Genomic DNA, 24,954 nt, shown 5'->3' on the forward strand with positions numbered 1-24,954 from the left:
TCTTTCATCACATTCCCAGTGGGTCAGAAGTTTACATACACTCAATTAGTATTGGTAGCATTGCCTTTAAATTGTTAACTTGGGTCAAACGTTTCGGGTAGCCTTCCACAAGCTTCCCACCATAAGTTGGGTGAATTTTGGCCCATTCCTCCTGACAGAGCTGGTGTAACTGAGTCAGGTTTCTAGCCTCCTTGCTCACACACACTTTTCAGTTCTGCCAACAAATATTCTATAGGATTGAGTTCAGGGCTTTGTGATGGCCACTCCAATACCTTGCTTTGTTTCCTTAAGCCATTTTACCACAACTTTGGAAGTATGCTTGGGTAACTGTCCATTTGCGACCTAGCTTTAACTTCCTGACTGATGTCTTGCTTCAATATATCCACATAATTTTCCTTCGTCATGATGCCATCTATTTTGTGAAGTGCACCAGTCCCTCCTGCAGAAAGCACCCCACAACATGATGCTGCCACCCCCGTGATTCACGGTTGGGATGGTGTTCTTCGGCTTGCAAGCATCCCCCTTTTTCCTCCACACATAACGATGGCCATTATAGCCAAACAGTTCTATTTTTGTTTCATCAGACCAGAGAACATTTCTCCAAAAAGTACGATCTTTGTACCCATGTGCAGTTGCAAACCGTAGTCTGGCTTTTTTTTATGGGAGTTTTGGAGCAGTGGCTTCTTCCTTGCTGAGCGGCCTTTCAGGTTATGTCGATATAGGGCTCATTTTACTGTGAATATAGATACTTTTGTACCTGTTTCCTCCAGCATCTTCACAGGTCCTTTGCTGTTGTTCTGGGATTGATTTGCACTTTTTGCACCAAAGTACGTTCATCTCTAGGAGACAGAACGTGTCTCCTTCCTGAGTGGTATGACGGCTGCGTGGTCCCATGGTGTTTATACTTGCGTACTATTGTTTGTACAGATGAACGTGGTACCTTCAGGTGTTTGGAAATTGCTCCAAGGATGAACTAGACTTGTGGAGGTCTCAATTTTTTTCTGAGGTCTTGGCTGATTTCTTTTGATTTTCCCATGATGTCAAGCAAAGAGGCACTGAGTTTGAAGGTAGGCCTTGAAATACATCCACAGGTACACCTCCAATTGACTCAAATTATGTCAATTTGCCTGTCAGAAGCTTCTAAAGCCATGACATAATTTTCTGGAATTTTCCAAGCTGTTTAAAGGCACAGTCAACTTAGTGTATGTAAACTTCTGACCGACTGGAATTGTGATACAGTGAATTATAAGTAAAATAATCTGTCTGTAAACAATTTTGGAAACAATTTCATGCACAAAGTAGATGTCCTAACCGACTTGCCAAAACTCTTGTTTTTTTAATAAGAAATKTGTGGAGTGGTTGAAAAACAAGTTTTAATGACTCCAACCTAAGTGTATGTAAACTTCAGACTTCAACTGTATATATAACCTTTCACATTAATTACATTTTCTTTCTTTTTACTCAGAAACATGTATTTACCACATCAAAATCTTCACATTTTACATTGTTCTTAAGATAATTCCTAAAATAATCATTTAAGGTTCACATATGGGAAAGTCAACAATATCAATTAAAATGTAATACACCTTTACCTCAAAAATATGTACGGTGATGCTAATGACTTAGCATTGTGGTAATAAATAAAGGTTTAAAAAAATATATGTTTTAAATGGCAGTGTGGTGGAAATGACATTTCATATAAAACTGATGAAAAATACCATTAAACATTTGAATGTCACAGTTGTACATGTTTAATTTTATTGAAGATATAGAACAGACCATTCGTTCCAAATCATCCCAAAGGTGTTCGATGGGTTTGAGGTCAGAGTATTGTGCAGGCCAGTCAAGTTCTTATACACCGATCTCAACAAACCATTTCTGTATGGATCTCGCTTTGTGAACGGGGGCATTGTCATGCTGAAACAGGAAAGGGCCTTCACCAAAAATGTTATTGCAAAGTTTGAAGCACAGAATTGTCTACAATATCATTGTACGCTGTAGCGTTAAGATTTCCCTTCACTGAAACTAAGGGGCCTAGCCCAAACCATGAAAAACAGCCCCAGACCATCATTCCTCCTCCACCAAACTTCACAGTTGGCACTCTACATTGGGGCAGATTTCTTTCATCGGACTGTCAAATGGTGAAGCGTGATTCATCTCTCCAGAGAACGCATTTCCACTGCTCCAGAGTCCAATGGCAGCGAGCTTTACGCCACTCCAGCCATCACTTGGCATTGCAAATGGTGATCGTATGCTTGCTACATGCTTCAGCACTCGGAGATCCCATTCTGTGAGCATGTGTGGCCTACCTCTTCGCGGCTGAGCCATTGTTGCTCCTAGACATTTCCACTTCATAATAACAGCACGTACAGTTGACCGGGGCAGCTCTAGCAGGGCAGACATTTGACAAACTGACTTATGCACCCTATGCCAGTGCTAAGTTGAAGGTCACTGAGCTCCTCAGTAYGGGCCATTCTACTGCCAATGTTTGTCTATGGAGATTGCATGGCTGTGTGTTTGATTTTATACACCTTTTAGCAACGGGTGTTGCTGAAATTGCCGAATCCTCACAGCATGATGCTGTCACCACCATGCTTCGCCGTAGGATGGGGCCAGGTTTCCTCCAAATGTGACGCTTGGCCTTCAGGCCAAAGAGTTAAATCTTGGTTTCATCAGAACAGAGAATCTTGTTTCTCATGGTCTGAGAGTCTTTAGGTGCCTTTTGGCAAACTCCAAGCGGGTTGTCATGTGCCTTTTCTGAGGATTGGTTGCAGAGATGTTTGTCCTTCTGGAAGGTTTCCCATCTCCACAGAGGAACTCTAGAGCTCTGCCAGAGTGACCAATCGGGTTCTTGGTAACCTCCCTGACCAAGGCCCTTCTCCCCGATTGCTCAGTTTGGCCGGCAGCCAGCTCTAGAAAGAGTCTTGGTGGTTCCACATTTTTCCATTTAAGAATGATGGAGGCTACTGTGTTCTTGGGGACCGTCAATGATGCAGAAATGTTTTGGTACCCTTCCCCAGATCTGTGCCTCAACACAAATCTGTCTCAGCACTCGACAGACAATTCCTTCAACCTCACGGCTTGGTTTTTGCTCTGACATGCACTATCAACTGTGGGATAGACACACGTGTGTACCTTTCCAAATCATGTCCAATCAATTGAATTGACCACAGGTGGACTGCAATCAAGTTGTAGGAACGTCTCAAGGATAATCAATGGAAACAGGATGCACCTGAGCTCAATTTTGAGTCTCATAGCAAAGGGTCTGAATAATTACATAAGGTATTTCTGTTTGTATTTATTTGCAAAAATGTCTAAAAACCTGTTTTTTGCTTTGTCATTGTGGGGTATTGTGTGTAGATTGCTGAAATTATATATTTCTTATCCATTTTAGAAGGCTGTAAATTAACAAAATGTGGGAAAAGTAAAGGGTCAGAATACTTTCTGAAGACACTGTATATAGTTTCCATTTATTTGACTTTTTTAAACGGGTGCATTAAATATTTTCTAATTATCAAGACTTTTGTAAGTGTAATGCATAGTAGAATGTCAAAAGCCTGGGTGTGAGACAGGACAAAAACAGTGCAAAACAGTGAATTCCAGACATTTATAAAGCATTTCATAAAAAATAATATTGAAAGCTGAAAGAAAAGGTTTAGGTTATAGTCTCTGGATGTGAAGAAGAAGAAAAAATCTAAATTAACATTTTATCTTAATCTAACCCTGGGACACAAAAAGCCCAGTATTTGCAAAATCACCCATACATGCATACAGGCTACAGAAAAATAGTTTCAATATTTAATTAATCATGAAAGTTCTGGAAATAAGGTTTAATAAAACAGATCTAGACTTTACACATTTTGTTCACAAAATATATAAACTCTTACACGTTCAGCATATTCATGTATTTCACTTTGTATAGGCCTAATAGTACCACTTCCACCTTGTAACAGTGATATGCCAGTCAAATATGTAGGGACTGAACGTAAAATGTCTACCTACTTGAACAAGTCTCTAACACAAAGGAGATTTGTTTGTGTGTAGCAAGTTTGTGTGTAACAAGTCTATCTTGCAAAGGAGATTTATCTACACTGAACAAAAATATAAAGCAACATGTAAAGTGTTTCATGAACTGAAAGAAAAAAAAATCCCAGAAATGTTTCAAAAGCACAAAAAAGCTTTTTTCTCTCAAATGTTGTGCAAACATTTGTTTCATCCCTGTTAGTGAGCATTTCTCCTTTGCCAAGATAATCCCTCCACCTGACAGGTGTGATATATCAAGAAGCTGATTAAACAGCATGATCATTATACAGGTGTACCTTGTGCTGGGGACAAAAGGCCACTAAAATGTAGTTGTCACACAAACACATGCCACGGATGTTTCAAGTTTGAGAGAGCTGCAAATTGGCATGCTGACTGCAGGAATGTGCACCAGAGCTGTTGCCAGAGAATTTAATGTTAATTTCTCTACTGTTGTTTTAGAGAATTTGGCAGTACATCCAACCTGCCTCACAACTGCAGACCATGTGTATGGCGTCTTGTGGGCGAGTGGTTTGCTGATGTCATCATTGTGAACAGTGCCCCATGGTGGCGACCCTGGTTATGGTATGGTTAGGCATAAGCTACGAACAACAAACACAATTGCATTTTATCGATGGCAATTTGAACAAAAAAAAAATAACATGAGATCCTGAGGCCCATTTTTATTTAGGTATTTTGTCAAACAGATGCATATCTGTATTCCCAGTCATTTAAAATCCATAGATTAGGGCCTAATGAATAATATTCAATTGACTGATTTCCTCATATGAACTGTAACTCTGTAAAATCTTTGAAATTGTTGCATGTTCCGTTTATATTTTTGTTCAGTATAGATAGATATCTATATGTGTGTAACTTTTGTAACATTAATGACTGCTACTATCTTGAACAAGTCTATTTTATAGAAGATATACATCAACAAGACAAACCTGGATAAAGAAAGGTTAAAATAGAAGTCCCATTTTGTTGTGGTTTCCAAGTGTCTAAACAGTTTTGCTCCTTCTACAAAATAAAAAACAACGTTTTCCCTCAGTCAGGCTAAAATTATTAATATACTAAAGCTGTAATATAATCTCTCAATCAAGCAAAGAAAATAGCCAGAAAATGAAGAGATAAACAACAACAGAAAACGGGGACCTTTGCTGTTTAGCAAGACAGACCAAAATAGTTCCAGTAAGACTGTACATAATGTGTGACCTAACAATCTGTCATACGGAACATATAGGCACACATTCTATTAAACAGAAGCTATAGATAGCTAAGCACATAAGACATCCAACTCCACATCTGTCTCTGTGTTTCTATGAAAGGGAGTGGGGCGCAGGTAACCTAGAGGTTAAGTACGTTCGGACAGTAACCGATAGATACCTGGTTCGAGTTCCAAGCCGACTAGGTGAAAGATCTGTTCACGTGCCCTTGAGCAAGGCACTTGACCATAATTGCTTTGTAAGTCGCTCTGGATAAGAGTGTCTGTTAAATGGCTAAAAGGTCAAGGAATTGTGACCTGTTGCCCATCACCATGTTGGTCCATCTTAACTGTCTAGTGTCGTCTTCTTCCCCGGTCATCTACCTCTTTTCTCCTTCATCTGCACTGATATGACAACACTGGACAGGTGAAAGCCATAATGCCTATTAGGAACTTGCTTTTACCTGTCCAGATGTTTCTAGTCAGTGAAATGGAAGGAGACCAGGAGAAGTGTCCCTTCACCTACATCCTCTATTGCTGCTCTAAGTTTATCCTCATGTTTACGAAGCTGCCATTTATGACCCTCCTCCTCTCAGCTGGCATACTATAACCATAACACATTTTTTAGGGTTGAAATAATACGTTCAGGTATGTTTCATTCTTTTGAGGGTCTATACCTGGGGCGTAATCACTAGGAAGCAAACAGACCGAAACAGGGAGGAACTACCTGAACTTGTCCGCTAAGAAACATGTTTTTGTTGCAAAATGTTTTGATATAGTCTGCAATGCACTAATGATACAGCTGTTCTGTGATCAGAGCCACTCAGTTCAATTACTTCTTATGCCTGGGGTTGCTGCTGTTGAACAGGCTGATCCAGATCCCGTCCGGACGCCCACCCCTGTTCCACCCCTGGCTGCTGCAGAACCTTGTCCAGCGTAGTCTTCTTGATGGCCGCAGGAGAGATCTTCTCCTGGTCAGCCAAGAACTGGAGCTCCCTGATTGAAAGAAACAAAATAAATGTACATTACCTTTTACTCTTAACAGAGGCTTGTATCCGAGTGACCTCAAGTCAAATATTCACACACTGACACTCCCGTTTGAGGCACATTATTTAAAAGAGATGGGACTTTGCTCATGGAGTGTGTCTACTATCTGTTAGTTACAAAAGTTCAGACATATGCATCTAGCACCCTCTGCTGTCTAAACAATAGCATCCAGCCATAAACAGAGCACTATGACACAGACATTAAACACAAACATTCAAATTATTATTATTTTTACACAAAACACATAGGTCTGGTTTCCTGAACCCAGTTTTAGACCAGTCCTGGACTAAAAGCACACTCAATGGAGAATCTCCAATAAAAGTGCCTGTAGGCTGGTTGAATCTGGGTTCGGGACCCATAGCCTAACCGACGTCAGTGCTACATCGGTATTATGGAAAAGCCACATTTTGTTAAATGCTATGTCCAGAGACCTACTGGCCTCACCATACCACCAGCCAGGGCTTATCCACAAAGATCCAACATATTGAATGTTGCAGATAGAAATGTAACAGACTTGACATACTTCTTTATTCTTCACGACAGGGGATCGTGTCTACTCTACCACGCAGAATTCTATCTGCACATTCCGGTTTGATTTCCAGGACACAGACTTAGCCTAGTCCTTGACTAAAAAGCATTTCTATGGAGATTTTCCATTGGAAGTGCTTTTTAGTCCAGGAAACTGTCCCTCTGTAAAGTGGTGCCCAGCCTACCTGGTCCTGATGCAGGAGGCCTCTACAGCATTGATGAGCAGGGCGCGGAAGCCCCCACTCTCCATGACGTGCAGGGCGTGAATGGTGGCGCCCCCTGGGGAGCAAACGTTGTCCTTCAGCTGGCCAGGGTGCTGCTCCGAGTCCAACAGCATTTGGCTGCTCCCTATGGGAAAGACAAAATAGAGACATGAACATACTGTGGTGAATTTGGGTGTAGCCTCAAACGGGGAACTGGAACCCGGGTCCCTGTGAGCGACAGTAACACATCTTAACCGTTACACCAAGAGATCCGAACACATTGACGAGGTTGTTAGGTATACCAAGGTTGCTTCAATACGGTACACTCTACAGTCAAGCAAACGTTTGCAAGGCTCATTGTTATAAATTGTCAAACTCAAGAGAAGAATTCTCCACATTTTCACTCAGATGCAATAGATTTCTTTCAAAATGTTTCCAGATCAAAATCTGTAGTATAATAAAAAAGAAAACATTCACAAGCAGTCCTCAAAAGAGATTTCTGACAGATTATATTCAGAGCTTGCCTGATTGCTAGTCTCTGTTCAGTATTTACATTCCCCTCATTGTACTCTGTGTCATTTGCCAAAGATAGCTGTGGGAGTTATCGAATCAGGATCAAATCCTCTGAACTCCTCAAGCTCATTAATGATAGAATGTTCATATTTGAAGAAAGACCAGTCTCTTTGGCAAATGACACGGTGTACAAGGAGTGTAATGTTACAGAGACTGGTACCAAGACTAATTCAGGGCKAGACGTTCATAGAGAATGCATGTAGATGATGTTCTCACCAGCAGGGCCTGTGCTCCAAGCCGTATAGCCAGTCTCCTGGGCAGACCCATTTTCACCCCMCCGTCAGCAAGCGCTTCCACAGCTGTAAATGCCTGTAGGGAGACAAAGACGAACACGCACTTATCATATGCACACTCATCACGTGTGTAAAACACAGTTCAAAATGGGCTCTGGAGATTATACAGGAGAGAAAAGAGTTAACAGAAATGACTAGCCAGCCAGTAGTTTAAGCAGGCATAGTAGGCGTTCTCCTAGGAGCTAGGCAAGGTCCAGTTCTTATAACCAATTAATTGCATGGATGATCATGAAAATAATGAGCTAAAATAGTTTTACAACCCAAAGGTATGGTTGTAGCCCACTGGGCTAGCCTAGGCATTAGCATGAGGAGCTCGTCTTCTGGTGTCAGGAGAGGTCAGTCATCCCACAAGCAGGGTTCACTGAACCACCTCAGTTACAGTGGCTGACATACAAAGCACAATTTAAAATAAGCACATCAGAGTTATCTTGTTGCAGGTGTGTGGGTATAATGTGGTATCTTAAAAGAAAGGAGAAACCTGCACACTACTCCTGCTCGTACTGTATCACTTTTAAATCAGTTTATTCAAGCATGTCGTCCTCTTGGCCGTCAGAGCTTTTGTGATAGTCAATGTAAAATACAAACTACAATAACGTAACCACTCACATAGGCGGGTCCACTGCCACTGAGTCCGGTGACGGCATCGATCAGGTCCTCCTCCACCTCCGTGCAGTAGCCCACACTGGCCATCAGCTGCTCCAGCAGCCTCCCGTCCTCTAGCTCGGCATGGGTACCCGTGGCGTAGACCGTGGCTCCCTCCCGAACCACCACTGGGGTGTTGGTCATGCATCGCATCACCTTGGGGAACGGGCGGTACTGGAGCAGCTTCTGCAAAGGGCAGGGGGAGAATAACACAGAAGTTAAGATTACTTGATAGAAACATGAGGAAAAGCTTCATGAAAACGGTCTCTGACACTTCCTTTTTGAATACGTTTTTTTTWAACTTGCAATGACTTGGATATGTGGTTGTGTGGGGGCCAACCCAGATACAAGTATGTGGACACCCCTTCAAATTAGTGAATTTGGCGATTTCAGCCACACCCGTTGCTGACAGGTGTATAAAATCGAGCACACAGCCATACAATCACCATAGAGTAACATTGGCAGTAGAATGGCGCGTAYAGTCCTTTCCAAMAAGTCAGTTCGTCAAATTTCTGACCTGCTAGAGCTACCCCGGTCAACTGTAAGTGCTGTTATTGTGAAGTGGAACCGCCTAGAAGCAACAATGGCTCAGCCGTAAAGTGGTAGGCCACACAAGCTCATAGAACGGGACCACCCAGTGCTGAAGCGAGTAGCGTGTAAAAATCCTCTGTCCTCGGTTGCAACACTCACTAACAAGTTCCAAACTGCCTCTGGAAGAAATGTCAAATGTCAGAACAATAACTGTTCGACGGGAGCTTCATGAAATTGGTTTCCATGGCCGAGCAGCCGCACACAAGCCTAAGATCACCATGCGCAATGCCAAGCGTCGACTGGAGTGGTTTAAAGCTCGCCGCCATTGGACTCTGGAGCAGTGGAGATGCGTTCTCTGGAGTGATGCATCACGCTTCACCATCTGGCAGACAAATCAACTCCATATTAATGCTCATGATTTTGGAATGAGATGTTCGACGAGCAGGTGCCCAMATACTTTTGGACATGTAGTGTATATCCTTACTCATCTTTGCTTACAATCACATCATAAATAACCTGCCTAATGACTCACAACTTCAACATGTTCTAAAAGTAGGCAAGTGTTTCCCATCATTCTCTGTGCCCCAGATTACACAGGACACTGAATTCTCAAAGGCCTCATCTCGTGACAATCCAACCTTGAACGGTCTCAAACTGCTGAATCTCACTCTATGTACCGAAAGTAGCAGATGTCTCACTCATCTTCAATTGAAAGTTGTATCAGGTTCAAATCAACCAACGTCTGTAATGATGCATGTACACAGCATTCAGAATGACTATATAATGTTGACACTCAGAAGAATCATTTGCCTTTGAGCCATGCCTTTTCAGCCATCTTGCTTTTGGCCTTTTTCACATGACCACTTGTCACCGAAAGCTCTGTATTAAAACATTTACTTCCACCAGATCCTAGAAGTCTAGTCTCCTCTTTTACCTTTTCAAAGTCAACTTACTACTGCAGAATTACAGCTTACGGTTGTTTTTAACCTACCACTCGCAAACTGACTGGAAACTGCTCTGGATAAGAGCGTCTGCTAACGGACTAAAACGTAATGTAAATGTCACTAAGACAAGGGTTAAGTTAACGACAAATACCACTGAGCTACGGAACTACGGTATTGAAGGTACATTTTTGTTTAGAAGTAGTGTATTAGGCACATCCAGTAACTTGCAGGTGCAGCATACAAAAGTAAAAGACAATATAGAAAGATAAGATACCCACAAACAGTTGAACGCTTCCCCAGTTTTATTGTGCAACGTTTTGAACCAAGACCTTTCTGGCATTACAAAAAGCTTGATTTTGCTGTTTTGTGGTCTGGTTCTCTCAAATATCACAGTATGAATCTATCCTGATTCTCTATTTGTCAGTCTCTTGTGAGAGCGCATGACTGTTCATCAGATTGCAGTGTGTGGCAGCTTTCCCAGTATCAGAACAGAGGGCTGAGGTATTTTCAGCAGGAACAGAATGGAAGGACGATTCATGTTGTAGCAGCCGGAAGTTGCTATGTCCTAGGGCTATGTGAGACCAGAGCACGGTAGTGACTGAGGGGGCAGGGAGAGAATCTCAATGGCATTCCATTGATTTCTTGCGTTCTCTCACCTCCTTCAATTGAGATTCTCCCAGGGAGAGGAGAGGGACTTCTGACCTCATCCAATGGGTTTTGAGGACGCGAGGAATCAAGGAAATGCAATTTAGATTCTGGAACTGGAAGCCTCAGGTTAGGCTATAACAGAGGGCTGTAGCTTCATTGATCTGACAGAATGTAACAAGTTATTTCAAAGCAGGATTCCACCAGAATGCTTTCACCTATCCAATCATATCAGGGGCTTGTTCAATAGGCACCAATCGTAAGAAAACGGTCAATACTTGTTCAATAAGAAATATAAAATTCAGTTCTGTTGCAAAACGTTCTATTCTGTGCGCTAATGAACACGACCCAGATCCGTAGTTCAGTACTGAGAGAGAGAAAGCGAGAGACAAAGCACTAGCTAAAGTCAACTTTCACAGTATGAATCTATCACAGTATGAATCTATCACAGTATGAATCTATCCTGATGTTGTATTTTTGTCACTCTTCCGTTTTCTGTTGCAAAACATTTCTAAAGATCTGTAAATCAGTAGAGAGAAAGCTCTAGCTACAGTCAACTTTCACTGGACTCCAAACTGACCTTCTCAATGGAGCTGATGGTGACACCAGCTGCACAGGACACAATGAGGTGGCGGTCCTCAATGTCCGGTCCGATCTCATCCAACACGAAGGGGATGATGTGTGGTTTGACAGCCAGAAACAGAACGTCACTCCTGTTCACCACCTCCTTGTTGCTGGTTGTGAGATTGACACCCATTTTCTGTGTAGAAGAGCACAGACAGTGTTGMTCATTACCCCTCAGTATGATGGCATTTCTAAAATATAATTGAAATGAACAAATGTATTATTCTGTGCCTTTCTCTCGCTCTGTCTTTCTTTCTCTATGCATCTCGCTTGTGTGTGTGGGACTTCATTTGAGTGTAGCCGATGCGAGATGGTAATAGATATGCTGTARCTGAGGAAACTTATTCCCACAAACATCCAGCGCACCCCAATGACTGATCCATTCTACTCACCCGCAGTCCTGACACTGTGGGAAGATCTGTGTCTGGGGAGCTGGCAGTAATCCTCTGGGTGGCAATGACACCTGCAGGGATGGGAGAGGGGAAAATCAACCGGAATACCCTGTTGGCTGTGTTTTGGACACTGGTGGCCAGCCGTGGCTGTGTTTTGGACACTGGTGGCCAGCCGTGGCTGTGTTTTGGACACTGGTGGCCAGCCGTGGCTGTGTTTTGGACACTGGTGACCAGCCGTGGCTGTGTTTTGGACACTGGTGACCAGCCTTTGCCATGTTCTGGACACTGGTATAATCTAAAAATGAAATATTTGTATACAACTAAAACAAAAATAAAAACTAGCAAATTAGGCCTGAAAACGAACAAACTATAATAACCTTGGATTGGTGTGGTCAGACCAGCTTAACCAAGACCATGGTGGCCCAGCTTGGTCACCAGCATAAGGTGGTATGTGTCAGAAACACAGCAAAGGCTGGTCACCAGTGTCCAAAACACAGCGAAGGCTGGTCACCAGCAAAACCATCTCTAGACCATGCTGGTAAACCAGCATAACCAGCTTGACCAGCACCAGACCAGCTAAACATTTGGGCTGGTCTACACTGTTTTTTCAGCAGGGCACTGAAGTGGTTAACACAGAATACATTTCAATCATGAAATWAATTTGGAGGTTCGAACTTCATTTATGACAAAATAGAATGGCTCATGCTCCACAAAGCATAGCCAGCAGACCTGGCCCTCTTGCTTACAGCCTTAATAGGGTCGGACAGCATTCCTGTGTATATTAAGACACTGTGGAGCCAGCGTGAACTAGTACCTCAATCCAGGGATGAGAAATACACTGTCCTCGAATTGTCCTGTTTATCCCAACGTTACACAGAGAAGATTGAACGACTGCTCATAGGAACATTCAGAGTAAAAACTCGTTTCTGGATTGTGGTATGTTTTCCGAGCCATATCTCGCTCCAGCTCTGCTGTGTCTTTAATAACACACGAATGCTGTCCGACCTTAGTGCAGCTGAAAGCAAGTGGGTCGGATCTGCCAGGTACTAAAAGCAATGCTTAGATGGTTACCTGCAGCGCTGAATCCCTTCACCAAAGCATGGGCCAACTGACCCGCTCCGATGAACCCACGCTCATTCTGAAGTTTCTGATGTTGCTGTGAAGGCAATCAAATCAAATGTATTTATAAAGCCCTTCTTACATCAGCTGTAATCTCAAAGTGCTGTACAGAAACCCAGCCTAAAACCCCAAACAGAAAGCAATGCAGGTGTAATGTAGAAGGCAAAGGACACTGGTAATATCAAGAGACACACGGGTATATGCCATTCACATAACCTGTCCACCCGCCTTGTGTAAACAACAAAGAATATGTACCATTTACAGTAAACCGTAGTTACTTCCTGATAACAAATGGATCACAACACATGCAGTTGACACAGTTGAAGCAATGCCGACAGCTGCCTGCAACGAAGTAACGTTAGCCTAAATATTTGACAGACGAATCAACTTACGGATGTTGCGACGATGTATAAATTGTTTCCTTTTCCAATGTTGCCGCCAAACATATAATTCAACAGAGTTATGTTGTAACCGCGTTAACATAGTTCACCCAAAAACCGACATGATAATGACATGCAAAGTGACCAATAGACTGAGAGAGTCGCTAAACGTCTAACCAATGCAGGTGGCAGCATTCATTTATTGTGCAGTTAGGGGGGTCCTGTAAGCTGTGTACAGCCAGTTGCATCAGCCTTGCAACTAGAGTGGGCGTGGAGAAGAAAACCCCTAGGTTACGTTCCATATCATGCCCTTCTAGTGTCTGAAACCCGGAAGAGCATTCATTATTACAGTATAAAGCGCTGTTTCTTTATTTACTGCCTTAACACATCGATTTGTTAGTGATAACATGTACTATCAAGGTATTTGCTTCTCTATTTCAGACACTAATCCTAAAAGACAGAGAGCCTATTATAATCACTCATACATTAGGGAATTATAATGTTGAGATGGTGTTTTCACATTTATACGGTAGCCTAGTACCAGCTTTGTTTTGGGTGTCAGTTGAGGACAGGTGAGGACAGAACAGTTTGAACAGAGCCATCATGGTTCTTGGCCCCCATTAATCTAGTCCATTCTTCATTTAAAGTGCATTTTAGTCCAGTAAACCAGTCCATACCTCACAGGCTATAATGCTATAAAAATGTAAGATCGCAGATCCTCTGACAGAGCAGCATTGTGTTCAGAAACTAATCGAATATATCTGATGACTAGATGCGTCAGTAATGTTTCATGCCTATTACTAGCTAGTCTGCAGCCTACTGTCATGAAGGGAGAGACAAGGGAGAGAGATGACAGAGCACAGACTAACAATTCATGAAGGGAGAGACAAGGAGGAGATGAACAGAGCACAGACTAAACAATCTGTTCATGAAGGAGAGACAAGGGGAGAGAGATGAACAGGAGCACAGACTAAACAATCTGTTCATGAAGGGAGAGACAAGGGGAGAGATGAACAGGAGCACAGACTAAACATCTGTTCATGAAGGAGAGACAAGGGGAGAGAATGACAGAGCACAGACTAAAATCTGTTCATGAAGGGAGAGACAGGGAGAAGATGAACAGGAGCACAGACTAAACAATCTGTTCATGAAGGGAGAGACAAGAGGAGAGAGAGATGAACAGGAGCACAGACTAAACAATCTGTTCATGAAGGAGAACAAGGGAGAGGATGAACAGGAGCACAGACTAAACAATCTGTTCATTTTAATGACATTTTGAATATTCACAAGTTTCACAACTTTTCTATCAGTTTAAATCATTGAGTACATCACATGGTTGTGTATTACAATACATGTTCAGGGATGTTTTGCAGTGCAGACATCACATATCAAAAAGTGGTAGCTGTACATATGCAGTCAATTCCATAACCCCCCTACACACACGCACACACACTCACACTCATGCACCACACACCACATATTACCAATTTGTATTGACAGTTGCTACACTGAACATTCACGCTCATAATGAATCTACACACTGACTGAACTTGGACTAAAACAAGAGGAGTTGAAGATGAAACATGCAGTTGGTTTAGTATAAACACCAAAATACTCAACGATGGAAAGCCAATTCAACACACTACACAGTTACACTTTTATATATTATTATTAGAAAAAACATCTTAGTTAAGATAAAAGTTTCTTGAAACACAATAAATTAAACACGACTATTTCAAGACATGAAAACAAACCCAATGCTGATTTCCGACGTCCTTCAACACATATGGCATAGTGGACGACTGTTTATAGTACAAAAGCAAGTACAAAAATGAACATGACCTCGTTATAATCTTGAAAAGTTTTTCAACAATTGCATTATTAGTAGCCGACTACATTTTATCGATTGCTCGGTTTACTAAACCTTATAAATAATAGCTTCTTTATAATGCAGATTGTAGAAGAAAAGTTTCAGTTGAAATCACACTGCCAGATTGTGAGGTTTACAATTTCTTTTGCATTTAGCACATCGCTGTTGACTAGAAAATCGCCCAACATGGCAAAGCTCTGAATTAAACCAATGTACTGCACCATAAAGACAAAGTGCCTACAACAGTACTGGCCCTGTCTCAGGTTTCTCTAGAGATTATAATACTGATACTACTGATAATAATGTTAAACATAACACTGATGTTAAGAAAGACACACCACTGATGTTGAAGACCAAACTATGTTAAGAAAGCATAAACTGATGTTACAACACTGATGTTAAGAAGACGTAACACTGATGTTAGAAAGACACAACACTGATGTTAAGAAAGATACAACACTGATGTTAAGAAAGACACACCACTGATGTTAAGACACAAACACTGATGTTAAGAAAGACAACACTGATGTTAACAACACTGATGTTAAAAAAACTAACATGATGTTAAGAAAGACACAACACTGATGTTAGAAAGAAAACTAAGTTAACACACCACTGATGTTAAGACACAACACTGAGTTAAGAAAGACATAACACTGATGTTAACAACACTGATGTTAAGAAAACGTAACACTGATGTTAAGAAAGACACAACACTGATGTTAAGAAAACACAACACTGATGTTAAGAAAGACACACCACTGATGTTAAGACACAACACTGATGTTAGAAAGACATAACACTGATGTTAAAAACACTGATGTTAAGAAATACATAATACTGATGTTAAGAAAGACATAACACTGATGTTAAGAAAGACAACACTGATGTTAAGAAAGACATAACACTGATGTTAAGAAAGACACAACACTGATGTTAAGAAAGACACACCACTGATGTTAAGACACAACAAGGCACAAAGCCATAACATCATTGAGGCGATATGTAATCTGTAGTAGGCATGGGGCATTCAGAGGCACTTGAGTGGAGATGCTGTGTGTCATTTCCAGTGTGGTCTCTGTCTGTCTCTGAGGGCCAGGGGTGCAACTCAAAAGTCTATACCCTCTATTCCTCGTATCCCCTCTCACGCCTCCTCACAACGTCAGAGCGAGGCAGAAGTCCATTCAAATATCGTATCTCCTCTTGTCTTCTCCAATGCTCTCCTCCCTTACCTCGTACGCCGTGTCCAATGAGGAACCGAGGAAAAAACTTTTGAGATTCACCCCAGGAGGGAGGAGGGTAGAGGGTCCCCAGGAGTGAGGGGAGGGTAGAGGTGGTCCCCAGGAGGGAGGAGGGTAGAGGGGTCCCCAGGAGGGAGGAGGGTAGAGGGGTCCCCAGGAGTGAGGAGGGTAGAGGGGTCCCCAGGAGGGAGTGAGGGTAGAGGGGTCCCCAGGTAGGGAGGAGGGTAGAGGGGTCCCCAGGAGGGAGGAGGGTAGAGGGGTCCCCAGGAGTGAGGAGGGGTAGAGGGGTCCCCAGGAGTGAGGAGGGTAGAGGGGTCCCCAGGCAGCAGAGTGGAGTGAGGAGGGTGGAGGGGTCCTCAGGCAGCAGAGTGGAGCGAGGAGGGTGGGAAGGGTCCTCAAGCAGCAGAGTGGAGTGAGGAGGGTGTAGGGGTCCTCAAGCAGCAAGTGGAGTGAGGAGGGTGGAGGGGTCCTACAACAGCAGAGTGGAGTGAGGAGGGTGGAGGGGTCCTCAAGCAGCGGAGTGGAGTGAGGAGGTGGAGGGGTCCTCAAGCAGCGGAGTGGGAGACAAAGCGGATCCTCTGGGAGTAGATGGTTCGCTGAAGTACAGCACCATGTTGACATGGGTGAAAACCGCCACCACCAGTTTGCTGTCCCAGGGACAGTTCTCCCAGGGACAGCCGTCGGGGCGACCCGGCGTGCCATACTTCCGTCGAAGCTGAAGAGGGCCACACCAGGGCGGCGCTCAGGTACAGCAGCGTCGCCAGGAACGTGTAGATGACACGAAGCGGTCGAAGGGGAAACGCAGGGGCAGAGCCGAGGCTTTTCCCGACACGGTCACAGCGATCACGACCACGGTGATGGAGAAGCACAGGCTGTAGACCACCACACAGTAATGAGTGGGGATGTGGCGGTTGTACTCGCTGCCGTTGGCCAGGGCCCCGAATATAATGCAGGCACAAGCCTGGACCACCTTGAGCAGGCCTGACATGGTGGCCATGTAGCCCACCACATGGCCGGGTTTGGCCCGGGTCAGGAACACCTCAGCCGCGTAGGCGAAGCAGCAGAAACTGGAGCACACGGTGACAGCGATGCGGTAGTTGCGCACCTCGCAGCCCCCGTCAGACTTGGAGCACTGGGAGCGCAGGAAGTAGACGGGGTAGACGACGGAGGCGGCGACATACATGAGTGTGGCGAGCATGGCGAACGCCACGGTGAGGTTGTCCCAGGAGATGGGCATGCAGCAGGGGAGGCGTGTCACATCCATGGTGAACACCAGCAGGGTCATGGCAAAGCAGAAGCACCACACAAACATGCAGTAGATACCATAGGCGTGGTTGTATCCGGCGCTGTGGGCCACCAGGGCTATGATGGTGCAGCCCAGTAGGAGCTGGAGCATACGGGCCGCTCCTAGAGGAGACAGCACCGCCGCCTTGTTCAGGTAGTGTCCACCTTGGGAGTCCATGGTCACACCTCCTGTCCCCTAATTGCCAAAAGCTGTCTGGGTGTCTCTTCTTCCCAATGATGACTCCAGGCAGCCTCCTTCCCTTCAGGTTAGGTGTCGTTGCTGTCTGGGTCTGGGTGTCACTTACACTCAACAATGCCCCCAGGCAGCCTCCTTCTTATGCCTCCAGTTGGCCTCCTTCCTATGCCTCCAGTTGGCCTCCTTCCTATGCCCCCAGGCAGCCTCCTTCCTATGCCTCCAGTTGGCCTCCTTCCTATGCCTCCAGTTGGCCTCCTTCCTATGCCTCCAGTAGGCCTCCTTCCTATGTCTTCAGACAGCCTCCTTCCTATGCCTCCAGACAGCCTCCCTCCCTTCAAGCTGGGTGTCCTTGGCCTGACTCTCCCCCTTTCTCTCTCTCTGTGTGGGGACCTCGCCCTTTGCCTGGCTCTTTTTATAGACAGGTCTAATTACAAATCTCTCTCTATGTTTCCCTGCATGCACCTTGTAATTACTGCAGTGTGTTGGAGATCAGGTTACAGTCGGCCACAATGGTGTTCAACTTACAAGGCAGTCAGAGCCTTGAGCAGTGCTGATTTCATCTTCCCTGTCAACAGTTTAGCAATTTTGGATTCTCAAATAACATCAAAGCTTGTAACTTCTTTGCTTCTCTAACGGTAATAATTGAATGTTGATCCAAGTGATCTGTCTAGTTTCTTACAGATGCTTGTATCAATAATCACAGATGGAGATAAAGTTACAGATAGAGATAAAGTCACAGATGGAGATAAAGTCACAGATGGAGATTGACGGTGGCCAGATATAACATTACCTCTGTGTTTTAACTGAAAAGTCCAACTCAGTCACAAAGGGTCTTGTTGTTCACTTCTCCTTCAGGTTATGGAAGAGCAACAAGTTCCTCGCTCCCCAACACGTCACTCCAGAGATCCAGAGCCCAACAATCCATCAACAGGCTCATCCAAACGCAGTACAGTTACATGGACATGGGGGAGGGCTCCAATAATAACCCACTATAGAACGGGGGGGTTGTTGTTCTGGTTGTAGTCCTGTGTCCCATGCGGGCAGCTGTACTAGGCTTGTCAATGTCCAATACTGATCAGCTCTGTCCTTGTAATCCTTCCACTGCCAGGACCTAAGCTCCCTGGAAAAGTCCTCCTCACTGTCTGATCTCTGTCTCGTGTCCCTCTTTCTCCCTCTCTTCTTCTCTGTCTCTCTCTCACACGCTATTTCGCTCTCTCCCTCCCTCTCTCTTTCTCTCTCTTCCACTGCCTCTCACCCTCTCTCTCCTGATGTGTTCTCTCTCTCTCAAATACACACACACACACACACACCAACACACACACACACACACAACCACACACACACACACACACCACCACACAACACACACACACACACACACACACACACACACACACACACACACACACACACCCTCTCTCTCTCCTATATGACAGTATGTGCCCTATAGGCTGCCAGGGAAAGTTATTTAAATGACTGCTCTGCCCAGCCCAGGGTTATGGGCCAGGCCGGGTCTATAAATAGGGGACTATATTCCACAGAGGAATGGGGTGGGAGCCCACATGTCCAGGTCCGCCCCGTCAGGCACCAGCGTGGGGAGTCGTGTTTCTGGGAACAGAGGGAACTTACTTAGAGTCAGACGCTCTCTCTCTCTTTCTCATTCTCTCTCGTTCTCTCTCTCTTTCTCTCATTCTTTCTCTCTCTATCTCTCTCTATCATGCTCTGTCTCTCACCGGGAGACTGCCTGGCATTTATCCCCAACGTAATGACAGGGGAAAGAGCCCAAGACAGCCATTTGGGCCAGCAGTTATATACAAGTCCTAGGGATGATTATACACGAGATACTAGTAGCTACCAGCTTTGAGCTTTATGTGTGTAAAATGGAGGCTTAAACTAATTACCAGTTTGGGGAAACACTGAAGTAGGTTAATATTCAAAAGATTTTGAGTCAAGTTTTGAGTTTGAGTTTCATGTGACAATCAAGGTATAGTAACTAATTGAAATGAATTTGTAAATAAAATAAAAGCCTGATAAGATTCTACATTGTAATCATTTAGCAGACACTTAGCCAGAGCTATGTATAAGTGCATTTAAAATAAGGTAGATAGGGAAAGTAAAACCTTCTTCAAAATAGACGCTATCTACACTATCAGTTTCTACCCTAATACATATGTGTACTGTGTGAGTCAAGGAGTCCACTATTGGTACTGTAGATTGAGGCAGAATGGCGAAGACATCAAAAAGACAACAAGGAGTCCACTATTGGTACTGTAGATTGAGGCAGAATGGTGAAGACAACAAGAGTCCACTATTGGTACTGTAGATTGAGGCAGAATGGCGAAGACAACAAAAAGACAACAAGGAGTCCACTATTGGTACTGTAGATTGAGGCAGAATGGTGAAGACAACAAGGAGTCCACTATTGGTACTGTAAATTGAGGCAGAATGGTGAAGACAACAAGGAGTCCACTATTGGTACTGTAGATTGAGGCAGAATGGTGAAGACAACAAGGAGTCCACTATTGGTACTGTAGATTGAGGCAGAATGGCGAAGACAACAAAAAGACAACAAGGAAACATTTCTTTTGAACTAATTGTAATTTTGTCTTTCGTTAGTCTGATACAAAGACATGCAATCAACACAAAGAGGAAAAAAAACAGCAATGTATTTACAATTTACAAAGAATCACTTCTCTGTGAATATAGCACTTATAAATATGATTTACATAACAAAATATATGTAAATTTCCAATGTAGCTTGAGTTTTCTCTGTTAAAAAATATGTTACAGAACAAAATGACAATGAGTAATACCTTTCCTTCTCTGGTGTCTGTTGAAAGAGGTCCTTTAAAACATCGTTTATACGACTTAACATTGAGCATTACAGTACATACAACATTATCATTATATTAAAAGTGATTTTCTATAAAAAATATAAAGAAAAGGAGTTACAATAGTGAACACTTAAAAATAACCTATACAAACACTCAGACAAAAATAATCCAGTATGTGATATTCTTCTCCATTTGAATGCATTTGAATGGAAATTGCATTGATTCTACAGTTTGTTGTTCAACCAAGCCCATCTAATGTGTAGTTCACCTTCTGATGCAATGATATACTGTATGCATGGAAACTGTCATGGCGGACTAAAAAGGAGTATAGCTGATGATTCTGTTGAGAGGTACAGAGGACTACATGCATTGGCACYGTGGTATAGATGAACTATTGGTGGGCCTGTGTGAGTGACCTACAGAACCTGKAKTCATGCAGTTTTTGTTTCATTTTCAGATACTTTGAGTGTTTGTTTGAGCCTGCGTGGAGGAGTGCTAGATGGGGAGGGTGAGTGGCTTGCACTTTTGGGACTATTCTATTGTTTCCATTGTGCCAGACATGCTAAATCAAGGCCCACCAGCACTGAGACCCATCTGAGCAGCACAAATCAGGGAGAGCGCTGTAGAACTGTAGACTGGCACGGTGTGGACATGAGATCCTACTTTATGGTCAATCATAGAAACAGAATTCCTCTAGAATACGTCTACCTATATGTCTACCTGTGTCAAGGTAAGGACTGTAGTTACCTGTATAATGGACTTTTCTCTACCACAACCATCTGAATCCTAATTTCTTTAGTTGGAAGCCCCATGAGAAACCTTTGTTTGAACTTTCATGTTGTTCCTCCAATTGCCAATAGGTGGCACCCAATCACTACCTTTGGTGGTTGTGTCAAAGTTCTCATTGGTCCTCAWACAATTCCTGCGGTTTTCAAATGAACCTGAACATGTATTGCTACAGCTCATTATATAAGGTTCATTCCGGTCTCGCAATCTGATTGGTCAATTCCGGGTTGCAGCCGTGATGTTATGCCTTTATGATACTGTATCAATCCATAGAGTAACAAACTGTCAGCCAGCTGGTGATTTGTTTAATGTGTTGCCTAGCATCACATTAAGAACAGTCTGATGTTGTTGTTACAGTGTGCTGTGGTGATGATCAGGGGTGAGAGCTGGGTTGCTGCATTCTTCCTTTCTCATCCTCCCTCTCTCTTTCCACTCTTTTCCCATCCCTCCACTGCCTTGGAGATGAGACGGGGTTAAATACTGACCCTGTTCAGGAGGGTGCACGGGTTACAGAACGTTCAGATAGATATGTGTTGTGTAGAGTAGATGTGATATCTGGCAAGTTCCTATTGGGAATCGTGCCTGATCTATTCGTTCCATTTCTATCTGTAACATTCTGAACGTTTCACCTCACTGAATAATCCACAGTTGTTTCCATGTTATTTGTGCATCCCAAATGGCACCCTAGTGCCTGGTGGCACCCTAGTGCCTGGTCAAAAGTAGTGCACTCTATAGGCAATAGGGTGGCATTTGGGAAGCAGTCACTGCCTCCTTAGAGAAGGACTACTTGTCCAGTGCTTTCCACACCTTTAATGTGTGTGTGCCTGTTCTTGACTTGAGGAGAAAATGCTGTGGTAGAAGAGACCCACAGTTAGACAGACTTAAACACTGTGTTTACTTCATATACTTTACATAGACTCCTTTAAAAAACTTCCTTAAGTCATTGCTGCCTTTTTTAAACAATGACACAATTACAAACTATCAACACAGGATAAAAGTTAAGGTAAATAAACAAAACGAAACAGAGCAAATAGCAACTAAACAATGAGCATCCTTAAAACTGGATTACATTCGTGATTTTTCTTTTTCTTTTACAACCAAAAGATAATTTAAGGAGAGTAGCAGAGAGGTGTGCCTTGTCTGTGTGGCGTGTTAGCCCCAGTACTCCTAACAGTACTGGGTTGTGAGAGGCTCTGTCGGGTGGGTTGGGGGTGAGGGGTTAGGGGTCAGACTGTAGCCCTTAGGTGTGACTGAGGTTAGGGCTGAGGTGAATGGGATGGGGACAGGGAACATGGGGAGCAGAGCTGGAGGTATCAGATGTGGGGAACAGACTTGGTGTCGAATCCTACCTTGAGATCCACAAACAAAACTCAAGTCTTTTGCTTTAAAAGGCTACTTCAAGTTGAAAATAAGCTAAACACCCCCCCCCCCCAAAAAGTGAACTATCCTTTAAATCAAACATTGATGTCAATGGGAGATTAAAACAAATATTTTTTTTTAAAGCATATTTCTGGGATCTCAAAGTTAGGATTTGGCCCCATAGCCCCCTGGTTTAGTCTAATGTACTAAGACTTTACTCCTGTCTCCTTAGCTCCCGCTGCTCAGCATCCCCAGTAGCTTGCCGGGGTCCATGCCCTGCTGCTGGCCATCTTCTGCACGTCAAAGCCCATGTGCATGAGGAACTGGATCACGTTCATCTCCTGTGCCCCGTGAACTGGTCCCTGATGGTGGGGCAGGTGGGGTTGCAGTGTGCCAGGGGCAGCTGTCAATCAAATGGACGGGGCAGCCCTTGGGAGGGGCCTTGTTGCTCCGGCTGTTGTCTTGGAGACTGCGGTCCCAGCAGTGCAGGGCTCGGGGAAGGGAGGTGCCTTTGACCTGAACGTCGATCCAGTAACTGTAACAGACCAGCCACAAGAGGGCACTGTTAGATCACGGCGAGTCACAGAATAAACCGCTAGCTGACACAGAATTATCTCTCTCTAATTAGAGTGGTGTTCAGTATGGRAAAAAGCAGTGAAAGGGGGAGGTACTATTTAAATTTGTCCAATAACAACACAGATTTCCATTTTTTGTTCCAAAATGTTTTTTGTATATGGTGTGCCCTACTGAACGCGACCCAGGTTTGAAAAAAGTTGAAAAACCAAGTGATAAATGTGTCCAATAACAACACAAATTTCAGTTTCCTGTTGTAAAACCTTTATATACGATGTGCCCAACTGAACATGACCCAGGTGGAAGATGAAAGACCGAGAGATTGATACTTACTTCCTTGTGATGACTTCATGTGAGAGGCAAGCTGGAGCAAACATGGCCCTGAAAATGTATGCAAATACATGAGACTTGTTGAACACAGTTGGCAGCATAACCTTGACACACTGTCTGTCTGTCAATCTTTACAATTCATTTAAGGTTGCTGCTAGAGTTATTGTAAGTTTGCTGTAAGAGTTCATGTAGGTTTGCTGTATGAGTTACTGTACGTTTGCTGTATGAGTTATTGTAAGTTTGTTGTAAGAGTTCATGTAGGTTTGCTGTATGAGTTACTGTACGTTTGCTGTATGAGTAACTGTAAGTTTGCTGTAAGAGTTCATGTAGGTTTGCTGTAAGAGTTACTGTAAGTTTGCGGGTGCTTACGGGACATCTTTGAGCGTGTTCCTCAGCTCGATGCCTAGGTTCTGGATGTACCGCCACTGCCCTTCCTGGACGGGCTGACCGGTCAGATGGATGTTGTCGACGGTCAGCTGGGCCTCGTCAAACAACCACTGGACCACGAACACTGGGCCTGCGTGGAGGGAGGTTGTAATGTATGCACAAGTGAACACACACACAAACGCAACGCACAGGCTGTCCATAATGAACACACTGACACACGGAGATATACACAGATATCTGTGAAAATTCACAAATTAATTCCTTAACCTTTGCTAGCACTCACTCTTTATGGAGGGGAACACTCTGTAGCCAAAGAAACAGTTCCACTCCTCCCCCAGGTGGACCTGTCTACACCTCTCTGGCACCACGCTGCCCCAGTACCTGGTGACAAGAGGTCAGAGGTCAACATCTTACAGTGTCAGTTCGTACAGGACCTGAAGAATAGGATGCTAAGGCTGCGTTTACACAAGAAGCCCGATCAGATCAAATCCCTAAGGCTGTGTTTACACAAGCATCCCCAATCAGATCAGATCTCTAAGGCTGTGTTTACACAAGCATCCCGATCAGATCAGATCTCTAAGGCTGGGTTTACACAAGCATCCCCGATCAGATCAGATCTCTAAGGCTGTGTTTATACAAGCATCCCGATCAGATCAGATCTCTAAGGCTGGGTTTACACAAGCATCCCAATCAGATTTTTTGCCAATTATTGAGATGTCTGTGTAAACGCAGCCTAAGGCGAGGGGGTTCAATATTTTCAATCCATTTAACAATGAAGCKACACAGTACAGTACAACTAGGGCCTATTGCKTATCCTGGTCGGGCCACTGGGCCATGAGAAACACTCTGGCTCTAACCACTCAGAAAGCAGCTCAGAATAGGAGTGCTGATCTAGGATCAGTCCCCCCTGTCCATATGATCATATTGAATATGATCTAAAAGTCGG

The 24,954-nt window shown here is 43.7% G+C and overlaps 3 protein-coding genes across 3 annotated transcripts in view; all 3 read right to left on the reverse strand.

Moving 5' to 3' along the window:
* Window positions 1–4,688: 4,688 nt before the first annotated feature.
* Window positions 4,689–13,317, reverse strand: LOC112074414 (pyrroline-5-carboxylate reductase 1, mitochondrial-like). The gene is given in 9 exon segments (XM_024141598.2): window positions 4,689–6,101; window positions 6,104–6,132; window positions 6,135–6,223; window positions 6,988–7,150; window positions 8,471–8,699; window positions 11,214–11,393; window positions 11,650–11,720; window positions 12,721–12,805; window positions 13,161–13,317. Coding segments are annotated over 9 exon segments (942 nt in total). The 5' UTR covers window positions 13,215–13,317; the 3' UTR covers window positions 4,689–6,059.
* A 3,140-nt stretch (window positions 13,318–16,457) lies between these two features.
* Window positions 16,458–18,523, reverse strand: LOC112074413 (myeloid-associated differentiation marker-like protein 2). Its single transcript, XM_024141597.2, is given in 4 exon segments — window positions 16,458–16,851; window positions 16,854–16,981; window positions 16,983–17,040; window positions 17,043–18,523. Coding segments are annotated over 4 exon segments (912 nt in total). The 5' UTR covers window positions 17,722–18,523; the 3' UTR covers window positions 16,458–16,804.
* Window positions 18,524–20,318: 1,795 nt separating this feature from the next.
* Window positions 20,319–24,954, reverse strand: part of LOC112074415 (palmitoleoyl-protein carboxylesterase notum1a-like) — a 22,976-nt gene continuing 18,340 nt past the window's right edge. The window contains 7 exon segments of the mRNA XM_070440518.1: window positions 20,319–23,002; window positions 23,005–23,062; window positions 23,065–23,111; window positions 23,114–23,253; window positions 23,625–23,672; window positions 23,991–24,138; window positions 24,292–24,389. Coding sequence (XP_070296619.1) covers window positions 22,947–23,002; window positions 23,005–23,062; window positions 23,065–23,111; window positions 23,114–23,253; window positions 23,625–23,672; window positions 23,991–24,138; window positions 24,292–24,389 — 595 coding nt within the window. The 3' untranslated portion in view covers window positions 20,319–22,946.

The sequence above is a fragment of the Salvelinus sp. IW2-2015 genome, unplaced genomic scaffold (assembly GCF_002910315.2).
Source record: "Salvelinus sp. IW2-2015 unplaced genomic scaffold, ASM291031v2 Un_scaffold2622, whole genome shotgun sequence".
Lineage (NCBI taxonomy): Eukaryota > Metazoa > Chordata > Actinopteri > Salmoniformes > Salmonidae > Salvelinus > Salvelinus sp. IW2-2015.